At 34.8% G+C, this 14,209-nt stretch overlaps 1 protein-coding gene across 2 annotated transcripts in view; it reads left to right on the top strand.

The window, feature by feature from the left end:
* TDRD3 (tudor domain containing 3) overlaps positions 1-14,209 on the top strand; it is a 200,800-nt gene that overhangs the window by 137,197 nt on the left and 49,394 nt on the right. For both annotated transcript variants that reach the window (XM_082675520.1, XM_082675521.1), the window contains exons 9-10: positions 169-325; positions 1,103-1,228. In XM_082675520.1, the coding sequence (XP_082531646.1) occupies positions 169-325; positions 1,103-1,228 (283 nt within the window). The remainder of the gene's footprint in view (positions 1-168; positions 326-1,102; positions 1,229-14,209) is intronic.

Here is a 14,209-nt window from a genome sequence, read left to right as displayed (position 1 = left end):
ATCCTTCCTTGACTATTGGTATGAAAAAACAGCAAGTGATGTATTAATATCACATTTTTTCCATAAACATCAGATGTAATTTTTAGTTAAAAAACAGCATGTAGTTAAAAACTTATACCTTGCTTGTTTATTGGCTATCAGCATAACTTTTCTCTTCGTTCTTTACAGGTTGATGAGAAGGCTCTGAGGCACATAACAGAAATGGGCTTTAGTAAAGAAGCATCAAGGCAAGCTCTCATGGATAATGGCAACAACTTAGAAGCAGCACTGAATGTACTTCTTAACAGCAATAAACAGAAACCTGTTACGGGTCCACCTCTGAGAGGTATAATTCATTAAGCAATGTGCCAGACAGTATTATTTGATTTTCAGAGAAATATATGTTGTCGACAAAGACTGGGTTTTGTTGCTGTGAAGGCTATAACTTCATTTACCATTATGGTAAGTGGAAGGAGCAGCAGTTTGGGAACCACAGTCTTATGTAGGTTATTCTTAGTCTCATTATCTTCATCTTTATATAAAGTAGGTCTAATACCTTATTTAACAAGGCCATGAATAATACAGAAAATATGAAGTAACTAGCTCTATTAACTATTTCTAGAACTAGGCCATTTGTATAAATGACTAGTCTATAAACTTTTAATAATTAACAGGAACATGACTTTTATTTAATGTTATTTTAAAATTATTGTATGGTCAAATGTATTATGTGATTTTTCAAGTCCCAGTCCTATATTCTTTTAAAAAAATAAGTGGTTGCTATACAGCAGAGATTGGCACAACATTGTAAATCAACTATACTTCAATTAAAAAAAAATTAAGTGGTTAAAGAAAAATCATATAAAAATGATTTATTTTCCTTAAAAGATAATTTACATGAACAAATTCAAATTTCCAGATAGATCATTTAAAGGATTAAAGGTGCTACTTAATATAGTCATTTAAAAACATTTTTGTTTTAATGGATGTAGAATATACAGAAAAATATGAAAAGAAATATATATATAAAGTTCTACTTAAGATGTCTGCTGATTATATTTTAGTGTATATTCTTTTTTTGTTTTTGCATGTATAATGTATATGTCTTGCTTTACTTCTTAAGGTAAAGGAAAAGGCAGGGGGCGAATAAGATCTGAAGATGAAGAGGAACTGGGAAATGCAAGGCCGTCAGCACCAAGCACATTATTTGACTTCTTGGAATCTAAAATGGGGACTTTGAGTGTGGAAGGTAAGCCAGCTTAAAGTAGATTTCTTTTTTATAATTTATTTATTTATTTATTTATTTTTGGCTGCGTTGGGTCTTCGTTGCTGCGTGCGGGCTTTCTCTAGTTGTGGCAAGCGGGGTCTACTCTTCGTTGTGGTGCGTGGGCTTCTCATTGCGGTGGCTTCTCTTGTTGCAGAGCATGGCCTCTAGGCGCATGGGCTTCAGTAGTTGTGGCATGCAGGCTCAGTAGTTGTGGCTCGCGGGCTCTAGAGCACAGGCTCAGTAGTTGTAGCATACGGGCTTAGTTGCTTCGTGGCATGTCGGATCTTCCTGGACCAGGGCTCAAACCTATGTCCCCTGCATTGGCAGGCAGATTCTTAACCACTGCGCCACGAGGGAAGTCCCTAAAGCAGATTTCTTTTTGAAACACCAAACTTTATTTGGAATTGTACAAAAAAGGTATAATATACTGACAGTGTGAATGTCTACTCGTGGGTATTTACAAATTTATTTAATTACAAATTTCCTGTTTGACAAAAGTACAGAAGAAAGTTTCAATTGTTGCATTCTGAAAATATTAAAGCTTATTTTGCCCTCTAACTGTACGATGGGCAATATCACCAAACTCTTTCCCTCAGTTTACTAGATGACAGATTTAGCTATGAAAACATATTGTTATGTTGGAGAAATTACTATATAACTTTATATAACTTTTTTGATTGTGAAATTGGTCTCTTTTTTCTCTACATATTACACGTTGTATGAAAATATGTGGTTATGGTTAGGGTTAAATGAGCACAGTGAGTGAGTATGCTCCCACATTGTGATATATTTCTTAGTATGATATATTTTAGTGATTAACATAATACTGAAAGAGATATAATCATGTTAAATGTTTATTTTTTAATTGAAGTATGGAATATGATAAATATTTTCTAGAATTGTAAGATTTTAATATATGATTCCAAAAAGTTAGAGAAATATTCTTTTAGTTTTCTCTTTCAGATATATTTCAAATTAAATTTAAGCTCAGAGATAAAACACTTTTATAACAAATTTAAAGTTTACAGATTTCATGAAAATGGAATCTTTTGTTAGATGACAAAGAAAAGATAATGCATTGTTTGAAAAACAAATGTTGGATGTAGAATGTAGATGAGATTTGTAAGTAGACACATGTAAGAGCAATATTTTCTTGCTTTTAAAGTATGATGAGGGCTTCCCTGGTGGCACAGTGGTTGAGAGTCTGCCTGCCAATGCAGGGGACACGGGTTCGTGCCCCGGTCCGGGAAGATCCCACATGCCGCGGAGCGGCTACCGTGAGCCATGGCCGCTGAGCCTGCGCGTCCAGAGCCTGTGCTCCGCAACGGGAGAGGCCACAACAGTGAGAGGCCCGTGTATCGCAAAAAAAAAAAAAAAGTATGATGAATTCATTTCCTGTTGCTGTTTCACAAATTACCAAAAGGTCAGTGGCTTAAAACAATGCAAGTATACTATCTCATAGTTTCTGTGGTTCAGGAGTCAAAACACAGCTTACTTGAGATCTCTGATCAATGTTTCACATACTAAAATCAAGATTTCAGCTGGGGCTGTGATCTTGCCTCAGGCTTAAGGTCCTCTTACAAGTTAACTGGTTGTTAGCAATATTCACTTCCTTGTGGATGTAGGACTGACATTCTTGCTTTCTTGTTTGATGTTTCATGGGGAGTGCCTTCAGCTCCTAGAAGCCCTCAGGTCCTTGCCACGTGACCTCCTCCCTAGGCAGTTCACATGTTTGCTTCTGCAAGGTTAGCAGGAGAATCTCTACTGCTTCTTAAAATCTGACTTCTAGATATTTTTGTCCCAACCTTCCTTTATACTATCCCAATCAGAGCTCCTTTGATTTCCTTTTATCCTTCTGTCTCCCTACATTTGCTTTTGACTCCTAGAGTCTCTACTAAATCCTAATGAAGTTGAGACCAAGAATAGTAATCTACGGTGACCTGTGTGTCTATCAGCTTTCAGTTCTCACAGAACACATCCTATACCAACAAAATGTAGTATACTAGCATTCCACTTGGGAAAAGGTATTAAAGTTAATTAAGATACATGACATGAATAATACACTGAAATCCAAACATCAGTGTTAGAGAGATTTACTTCTGAGGGAACAGAAATTTATAAACACATATGTTAATATTGGATATTGTTTTAGTAGACTGTTTTGTATTTACATTATTGTTCTTAATATGGTACAGAGTCAGCTAGAATATGAGAAAGATATAGGCATTATAATAGTATTTCACACCCTAGATTTTCACAAGGAATATAACCTGTAACCTTCATAAATCCCCAAATTAAAAAATTAGGTATTTCTAATGTTTGTAGAGGCTCTTAAATTTTATCCAAATTCACATGTTCCTTTGATCATCCTAACCCCAGAAATTACCCTCTCCAACTTACATTAGAGTTTTCTGTCCTACTTGATAACCACTGTTCTCAGAGAAGCAAATTTCTGTTCTTTCCTAGAAGTACTGTGTGGGGAGGCCAGCTAACCAAGATGGGAAATAGGCAGAGGCTTCTTAGAGTAGGTGGCATTTAGACAGGTCAAAGGAGGAGTGTTGGGGGAAGGGCGGTCCAGATATAGGGAACTCTGCATGTCCAGGCTTGGAGGCAGCAGAACGCCAGTTCCTATGCCTGGGAGGTTATGGGAGAGGTAGAGGTATAAGGCCAGATGTAAAAGGCCAGATGTAAAATCAAGAGGATTTTGTCCTAAGGAGTTTTTACTGTATCCAAATGACAGTGTAAAGCCATGAAAGGGTTTGTGGCATGACAGTAACAAAGTTTGGTGCTTTCAGAAAAAAAATTTGTCCATTGGCAAGGTGGAAAATGGGATTGAGACTGAAGTGAGGCTACAACTGTATGTGTTGTAAGAAATTGTTCATTCTATATATGCAGTATTTTATGTAGTATTTATTTGTACCTGGTCTATGGTAAGCAGCAGGGGTACAAAATTTAATAAAATACCTCATTCAGAAAATTCATCGAAATAGATGGATTTTGTAACTCTTGCCTCAAAGAAGCTTACTGTTAGTTTGTGAGACAGAAGAAACCACAAACTTAAAAGGTCATAGGAATGCTTATTAAAAAGAATATTATTATTTACTTTGTGTAAACCTTTTTATCATTTACTTAGTGTAAGCAACACTAAACAAAATATAAAGACTTAGCAGAGGTATTTTGACAATAGTCAAATCTGATCTGACGTTTTTGTAATCTGTAATAATATTACATTCTTTATTTCAAAGTTTTATTGCCAAAATAAGGCTAACTAGTTGTTTTGAATGGCTAAGAAATCCTTTAAACAGGCAGCCTTGAAAATACTGCTTGGTTTGCAGTATTTCATTGTTTTAAATGTTTGAGCAGAGAAACTTATCCTTTCAGTAATAGCTCTTCTCACCCTAAACTCTTTCTTTCATGATGCTGACATCGCATCAGAGGAGATTAATGATAACAAACATGAGCACAAGCAGCGGGACAATAAATTGATACATAAATGGACTGAAGATTATCATGCTTGTAGATGTTTCTTATGCAGGCATGCCTGGAGGATATTGCAGGTTCGGTTCCAGACCACCGCAATAAAGTGAATATTGCAATAAAGCAAGTCACACGAATTTTTTGGTTTCTCAGTGTATATAAAAGTTATGTTTAAAAAAAAAAAAGTTTATCCTATATTGTAGTCTGTTAAGTGTGCAATAGTATTATGTCTGGAAAAACAATGTACATACCTTAATTAAAAATGCTTTATTGTTAAAAAAAAATGCTAACCATCATCTGAGGCTTCAGCAAGTCATAGTAGTAACATCAAAGATCACTGATCACAGATCACCATAACAAATATAATAATAATGAAAAAGTTTGAAATATTTTGAATTACCAAAATGTGACACAGAGAATGGAAGTGAGCAAATGCTGTTGGAAAAGTGGTGCCAGTAGGCTTCCTTGATGCAGGGTTGCCACAAGCCTTCAGTTTGTTAAAAAAAAAAATGCAATATCTGCAAAGCGCAATAAAACGAGGTGTGCCTTATTCTCTTGGCTCTGTCTTCATGCAATCCTGTTACAATAAAGGTGACAGGATTAATGGAAATGTTTGATGTGTTGTCCTCCTCAGGTATCTTGCAAAAAAAAAGATCATTCTGTTATTCCTTCTCTTATTAATTCTCATACTATTGAGGTATTCCTAGGTGAGCTGAGGTTCATAGTAAACAGTTGAGGCAAGTTAATGAATTGTTTTTCTGCTTACTTCATGATTTCATGTTTCTTTTTAATTGAAAATAAAGCCCAGAATAACCTCTTACTTTTGTAAAATTGAATCTCTACTTTGGTTTTCCCTCAGAATTTGGTCATTGTTCCATAAATCTTACGTTCTAAAATTAACTCTGCATTGATGGGAGAAAATATTGGCCATTTTTCTAAGGAAAATCTAGAAAGCTTTTCAGGATAGAGTCTCCATAAATTTTAATGGTTAAATGCCTTATGGACAGCTAATGAAAATAACTATGGGCTCTTAATTTTATTCATGTTCATATCATTAGTGTCATTATTTGTGTCTGTTACATACCTAAATTGATTATAAAGAAGTTATCATTATTCAATGATGTGTATATTTGGATTTTTTTTAAATGTTTGTTTCTAATTCAGTTGAATTATCAAACCTCTCTTGCTTCTATGTTTTGTATCATTTAAGCTGTCTGAGGATTTTGTTTAGTTCAGGTAACCCTAAAAGTCATGTTTAGCTGAATAAGCCTAGGCCTGGATGGACTTGTTATGTCATATCAAATTCTGTGTAACGTGTGAGGCTTGTTGGAAAAAAAAATATATATATCCTCTAAGAATGTGTTTCTTACAGATTTAATGCAGGTAAGTAACACATTTACTTTCACATTGTATTATGTAATTTTCTCTAAAAGAACAAAGGGCACTATCATTTCTTTATCCTGATTTTTAGAAATTTCCATCAGAGATACAGACTTACCTTGGAGATAATGCAAGTTTGGTTCCAGACTTCTACAATAAAGCAAACATCACAATAAAGCGAGTCACACAAATTTTTTTTGATTTTTCAGTGCGTATAAAAGTCATGTTTACACTATACAGTAGTCTGTTAAGTATGAAATAGCATTATGTCTAAAAAAACAATGTACATACCTTAATTAAAAATTACTTTATTGCTCAAAAATGCTAACCATCATCTAACAAATTCAGAGTTGCCACAGATCTTCAGTTTGTAAGAAACGCAGTATTGGCAAAGTACAATAAGGTGAAATGCAATAAAATAAGTAGTGCCTATAATTGATCATCACATGTACTTTTCCTAGAGATTTTCTCGTATCATTAACGTTTTTGTTGTGTCTTTTAATTCAAGTTAAATGTAATTCTAGTTGACATTATTATAAATATTCTGAAAAAAATGAGGTTGGGCTTCCCTGGTGGCACAGTGGCTGAGAGTCCGCCTGCCGATGCAGGGGACACAGGTTCGTGCCCGGGTCCGGGAAGATCCCACATGCCGCGGAGCGGCTGGGCCCGTGAGCCATGGCCGCTGAGCCTGCGCGTCCGGAGCCTGGGCTCTGCAACGGGAGAGGCCACAACAGTGAGAGGCCCGCGTACCGCAAAAAAAAAAAAATGATGTTGGATTACATTGTTTTCTGAGAGTAATCACTAAAGTGTTCTATGTGATATGTAATAATTTGATGTCAAGTCAGTTGATGTCAATATTCAACTGATGAGTTTGTGATAGGGTTGTGTTCAAAAGGCTCATATATAGGCTCTTAAAAAAATTTTTGGTTTCATAGACTAGATAGAGTTCATGGCCAGATTATCAGGCCAACTTTCAACTTTACATACCTTAAGTTTATCAATATATTACTTCAGTAATACATAACTACCATTTGAAACAATGCCCACTAGAAATATATATTTTAAGTTTCAACTTGGGACAAAAAGAGTAGGTTTTATTCTTTCTATTATCATGGAAGATATCTGGGTTGGCCAGAGATAGAGGGAGGGGTTGCCTTAAGACAGTAACTTCACTGTTTTAACTTTTTACATCTAAATAAAACCAGGAAAACCTTCATTTTTCCAAATGGGGAACAAGAGGCATTGTGAAAAAAGTGGACAGAGTAACTTTCTTAAATTCATACTCCTCTGTTTCCTTGTTTCTATAGCTTATTTTGTAAATTAAGTATGTGTTACAAGTTTTATTTATGTTTCTCCGTATTTTGTGTCAAAATTTTAGAAAGTAGACTAGAGAATATGACCCAGTTGTATAAAGGGTAAACACTTAGAAAAATATGAACAGAATTCAAATAGAGATATTTTTTATGAAAAGGATAAGATTTAAATTAAACAATTATAGGAACTAAGAACTCATCCAACATTCATAAATGTTGGACATGGTCATAGGTGATCAAGCTTCCCCTTTCCAGGACCCAGTCTCATCTTCTACTTTTCCTCTTTTATTCCTTGGTTCATAGAATTCTGTAATCTCTCAAGAAGCATGATTATCTGAGTCACAGTCCTTTTGGCTTGTTGGTATAATTGAGAAGAGCACCTCATAGCTAGTTCCATCTGTGTCCTTTCTACTTTCAAGCTTGCCAGCTTGTTGCTTTCTTGTAGGACTTACTGAAGGCAATAAGAAGTAACCAACACCTTTCATCGCCCTGACATTTTCATACCAAGTTCTCTAAAGCATTGGCCTCATTAGTTAGGTGGTCTCAGTTCCAAGACAATAGGCTACAGTTTAACCAAACAATGAGGAGTGCCAACTTCTCTTAGGGGATGAAGCAGCTTTCACTACCTTGCACCCTTCCTTTACTAAACAAGTTTTACATTTTAGATCTGTCACTTGTATCACTCTTTTTCCTGGCACTAATTTCTGCATTAGTTTACATTAAGCTGTAAGCCACAGAAATCCAAATATGCAAAAAAAGTAATTTATTGGCTTATATAAGTGGAAGGTCTTTCTCTGTCTCTGAATTGTGTGTTGATGGGCTGTCTTCACGTGGAAGCAAAGATTGGCTCAGGTAGCACCAGGTATAGCATAAGGCCAATGTATATAAGGGGGCATAATGACATATAAAGATAGGCACGTAAAAACACTTATCTTAATTTTCCAAGCACATTTTTTCTGGGAAAAGATAAATACCTTTCATCATATGATTATTGATTCCCCAAGCTCAACTCCCAGTGGAGATGCTGGCATTTGTGTGTGTGAAGCAGCTGAAATAGGAGTACAAAGAGACTTGGATGGTCTGCTTGACTGTTGTTGGTGTCAAATCTCCATTCATAATATGAAAAAGTAATAAAAAAAAAATATTTCTCAGAAACAATCAAATGGCCCTTATACCTGGAATATCAGACAGAAAAAAGACCTTCCATCTTCTAATGTCTATATCTGCCTCCTTCTTAGTCAGGAGAGCTTAGGACATCTTAATTGATTCTGGATTATATGTTAGAGGGGAGGGAGTAGTTATCACTGAAAGCAGAGTTCTTTTACCAAAAGAAGAGGAGAATTGAATGGATGCTGTGGCAGATAAATACAACTGATTCTACCACTAACTTAACTCACAGCTCTTGTATTTTACTAGTTGTATGTCTTTGGGAAAGTTATATAATCTCTGAAACCTTAATTTCATTATTGGGAAATGGGGAAACAGTAGCACCACCTAAGTTTAGAGTTATTGAGAAGATCAAATTAGATTATGCATAAAAGTGCTAAGCACAGTGTTTGGCACATAGGCCTCCATATAATGGTAGTTCTAACACCACCGCCACCACCACTATCATCATCGTTAACATCATTGTGATTAGCAGTAGTAGCAATAGCATCCTCCACTCATTGTGTCCTCATCTCCTCCCCTACTACCCAACTTTAGGCCCTCATCAACCCTCCGCTGACTTTTTGCAGAACTTTATCATCTCATCCTCCATTTTGCAAACAGTGATCTTTCAAGACACAAATTTGATCCCACTACCCCCTTGCTTAAAATGCTCCATTGACTCTTCTTGTTGGCAGAATAAAATTCAGATTATATTACATATACTATTTTTGTGGAGTTCCATTTCTTTATTTTCTGTGGATTTTGTGAGAAGTAGCATTTTTCTTGGTTAATGGTACTGCATAATTTCAAATTCCACATAATATTCAGATGTAATATATTTAGATGGTAGCAGGTATAATATTAATGGTTGGTGAGTAATGCGTATGAAGTCGCAGGCTTTGGATGGTTGGTAGGTGTCTTTTTTGGTTTTGTTTTATTTTCATTTAATCAAGTTTCAAGTCAGTTTAAATAGTTTGACTTATAGATTTATAGCTTGAATTTTAAAGAATGAAGAATAGGGATACAGGAAGGGAATATGATAGAATGGTAACAGTTTTATTGGAAGGCCAGAAAACTAGGTCAAGAAGACAAGGAGAATGTGTATGTGTTAGCCTAGATGTTCTTGTGAAGGATTTCCTCAAGAAAGGATTGCCCATGTATTGAGTATCGTGTATGTTTACGTCGCCCATGTATTGAGTATTGTGCATGTTTACATCCAGTTGCATCAAACAACATTCCTCCTCATTTCCCTATGCAACTGATTGATTGAAATTGATGGCGGAATGCTTACTTGGAAGCCAGGGATGAATGATTGCTATGTGAATAGTCATAAGCTGTTAGCAAAAGAGAGAAAATGTATAGTTATCTATCCACTGCCTGTCACTTTCTCTCTATCCCTAACCACCAGTATGACCTTCCCAGTCCTTGATTTTTTCTTATAGGACTGATTTCTTTCTACCATTCCTTTTTTTTTTTTTTTGAAGTGCAAATTTACCCCACATATCTAGATAGTGCTTTAAGATTAACTTGAGATAGTTGTTTCTAATTCCATAATGTGGACTTGTTACCTTAACAGTGAATAGTCTGTACCAGTGATACTGATATAGTGTCTGATTTTGAATAAGTACAGATAAGTACTGAAATTGAGAGTAAGTATTCAGAAACTCTTTTAGTAGTTTGTCAATGCCTCAATATTTGTTACTGCATTTTACAAAAGTGACAGTCAACAGTTGATTGGAAATTAAAACCAAAACCAATAACTACAACAAAAACCCTGGTCCTTAGCTAGAATTACTTTGAAATGCTCTGATCTGTGTTGTTATGACATTGTGGTCCCTAGATTTTTAAGCATTCTGACAGCATAGCACCTGACATTATCCAGGTAGTTTAAGGTTCTAGATAAAATAGCAGGTGGAAAGTGAAAATATGCCACAGTGCTGCACAGGTAATGTCCGGATTATTAATGTAAAGTTAGTAGTTATTTGAATTTAAAAATTAATTGTATATAGAAATTTACATGTGGATTTAGGGATAACTTTAGTGAAAAAATTTAAAGGTAATGTATAGAAAGTTGGTGAAAATTGGCTTACTGTGAGTTTGAAATACACTTTTTAAAGATATGTTTTTCAAAAATCAAGGAGAGATACTCAACAGGCAGTAGAATTTAGAGATTGAATAGAGCTGGAAGAGTCAGCAAAGGAAACTGAGAAAACAGCTGCCAAAAAGTAGGAGGAGTAGAAACAGAGGTAAGGATGGGAGGTGTCCATTGGGTTTACATAGCATTAAGAGTGTGCTGGTGAATGTTTAACAACTGGCTGTGGGGGAAGAGGTGGGAGGCAGGGGAGGTATGCTCTGATTTTTAGCTTTTCCTGATTTCTGTGGTATAAATATTCCACTATGGCTAATTTCAAGCCATCAAAAATTAGCTAATTTCAATCTACAATCAGATTGCAGATTTTCTGAAAACTTAATAATCTGTTTTTGTTCAATATTCAGACTGGCTCCAACACACCACTGATTGGAGACCTTGACAAAAATAGTGTCAGTGAAGTAGTGGGGTTAGAAGACAAGCTGAAGGATATCCAATAGATAAATGTTCTATGGATGTTAAAGTGATTATTTTGAAGAGAGTGGTAAGAAAGGACGTATTTAATATAGCATGAAAAAGTTATGCTTTAGGCTTGGGGTAATGGGCAATTTCTCTTCCTATAACATAATATTTTTAAAAGGCTACAGTTTATTTTTTACTATATGGAGAACATAATCATTTAATAACCACTTGTGTTTATATGTACCCGCTAAGAATGAAACATAGTTCCTTGTCTTAACCTTTTTAATCTAAGTCAGAATTCATACAGAATAAATTTATAGAGGAAGTAACTTTTTACAGAGGACGCAAAGTATAAATTTTGAGCTGATAGATAAAATTTTATAGCCAAAGAGTTTTGTGATCATTACAGAATATACACAATATCTAATGATATTTTACACAAAAGCCCTGATTTGTGTAAATGAGAAAATTAGTTGAAAATTTTGATGTGAAAAAAAATGTAATCGGGTTTATATATAAACATAGAAATATTAGAAAATGTTATGCTTCTGTTTTAATGTGAATTCATGTACTAATCAGTTAATACCATCTTTTTGTAACAAGTATCTTTAATGATTTGTTTTTATTTTGCTTTATTTATTGAAGGATTACTCAGCAATAATTTTAACCATTCTTCTTGAATTAATGTCTGCATTAGTAGGTAACCTGTTATGCTGTGGTACTATGACTTTTTAAAAATAGTATCTAGCCCATAAATGGCCATTCCTTTGGTTTTGCTAAAGAGCTTTTGTGATTTCTGCATTGCACCAGAAATGAACAAATGTAGGTGATAAAATTGTAGTTAACATGTTGGTTACATTCTGTTTTGTTCCTGTGAGCAGGCAGGTTGGCATAATGAGAAAATCGTGGGCTTTTGCTTCAGTTAGATTTGAGTTAAGCTCTGGCTTCAACATTTTCTAGCTGTTAGCCTTGCTTTCTGTTAATTCACTTGTAAAATGGGGATAATAATATTGCCCTTCAGCGTGGTTGGGAGAATTATATGAAGTAATGTAGTCAAAAGACCTTAAAGTAGAGTCAGGTACGTAGTAAACTCTTAATTAAGTCATTTCTTCAGGTAGGTGTCTCAGAATAAAATGAAGAGTCATCCTGGGAAACAAAATATACCTGTTTTTTTACTATTAAAAGCAGGTACAACTGTGACTGGAGAATGAATACTCTGCAAAGAAGTATTAATATTTTAAGATACCTGATTAATTAAGCATATTCTTAGGTACAAACCCAAATAATTTGTGACAATTAGTAAATTCGTTCTTAATGATCCTTGCATTTCAAATCATGGGGCTGTAAAACATTGTAATCAATTATCTTGTAAAGATGAATTTTGAAACTCATGATCTGGTCTAATAGGAACATTTTATTACAAGGCAAATGAAACTCATGTAGTAGTCTTTGATTAATTTTATCATATAGACTTGTATCACTTTAATTTTTTAGATGTTTTCACAGTTTTATCTATTTTGTGATGAATTTTTCTGTCATTTTTTTGCTAATTTTTTTTTTCCTCCTATTTAATATTAAATGTTACCAATTTCCATTTATGCTTTTGTTTTGTTTCATCTTTCCCCTTCAGGTCATTAAAAAAAAGAAAAAAATAGTGATGCATTTTATTCTCCTTCCTATACAGAAGAGTGTCTCAGTATATTCCTATTAGAGTGACTGTAGACCTGGCCCCTGGTGCCAATTAGTATTTTGGTGGCTTGGGATAATCATGCCTCCTCACGAAAGGTGGCAGAGAGCCACTAGATTCAGAATTGAATGATGCAGAGTTGAGGAGCTTTCTATTTGACTTTTGGGCTATTTCTTAATTTATTTAAAATCACCATTCCAGAATTTAGTGATTGAGCATATTTTTTTATTTATTTAATAGATTAGTTCAGTTTCAAAATATTTACTTTATATCTGACATCATTACTTAACTACCTAAGATAAAAGGTATTAGGTTTAAGGAAATCCAAGAATGATGAAACCTTTAAGGACCTTCCTTGGCTTACTGTTATTTTATTTTGGAATTAAATGGATGTATATGAAAACTATGTGTTTTTTCGTGTGTTTTTTTGCGGTACGCGGCCCTCTCACTGTCGTGGCCTCTCCCGTTGTGGAGCACAGGCTCAGTGGCCATGGCTCACGGGCCCAGCTGCTCCGTGGCATGTGGGATCTTCCCAGACCGGGGCATGAACCCGTGTCCCCTGTATTGGCAGGCGGACTCTCAACCACTGTGCCACGAGGGAAGCCCGAAAACTATGTTCTTTTAAAAGCACAATTTTATCTTCTGCCTCATCGAGTTTATTTTTTTTAAGGTGTTCTTATTTAAAAAGCAGTTTCCTTTATAGATTCTTCTCTCACTATATTGCCTCAGCATAATAATGCAAATGAATTATATTCTTTAGTAGTAAAATTAATTGTTTTATTCTGTAATCTAATGTACATCTTCAGTTAAAATAGATTAGGAAATCTTTACCTTTTTTCTTCTTTTAGAAGAACTGAAATCAAATTCTCCCACACCTACCAAGCCTAATTGAAGCCTTCATTCCGTATATATGGTTATTCAACTGCCATTTGTAGTCCAGGATACTCAGTTACTCTCATGATGACTTAAGTTATTTGTATTTCCTGATCATCATAGATTTTGGTGTTCCTAACTGGAATAATTTTGAAAAATTGATCCCTAAACAGATCTAAAAAGCTTACTCCCCGAATATCTATTCAAACCTTGTCAGGAAATAAAATACCTTCATATTTGATTTATTTTGGAAGCTGAAAAATTTCTTCAATTCAATATATAAAGGACTTTACCTCTCTCTATTAAATAAACCTCACAATACCTGTATGTTACGACTACTGTGGGGACTATTGATAATGTGTATAAAGTGCTAGTGTGGGGTACCTAATACATAGCAGATTGTCAGCAAGAGACGGCTGCTGCCTTTATTCTCTAATAATGACTGGAACAAATGCCAAAACATGCTTTCTGCTGAAAATGCTCATTTGTGTCCACTTTTCTTCTCTCTAAAGAAAAAATTAATATTGACTACA

Source organism: Grampus griseus (assembly GCF_964374135.1).
Source record: "Grampus griseus genome assembly, chromosome: 18".
Lineage (NCBI taxonomy): Eukaryota > Metazoa > Chordata > Mammalia > Artiodactyla > Delphinidae > Grampus > Grampus griseus.
Note: the sequence above shows the minus strand (reverse complement) of the source record. Positions and strands in the feature narration are given on the sequence as shown.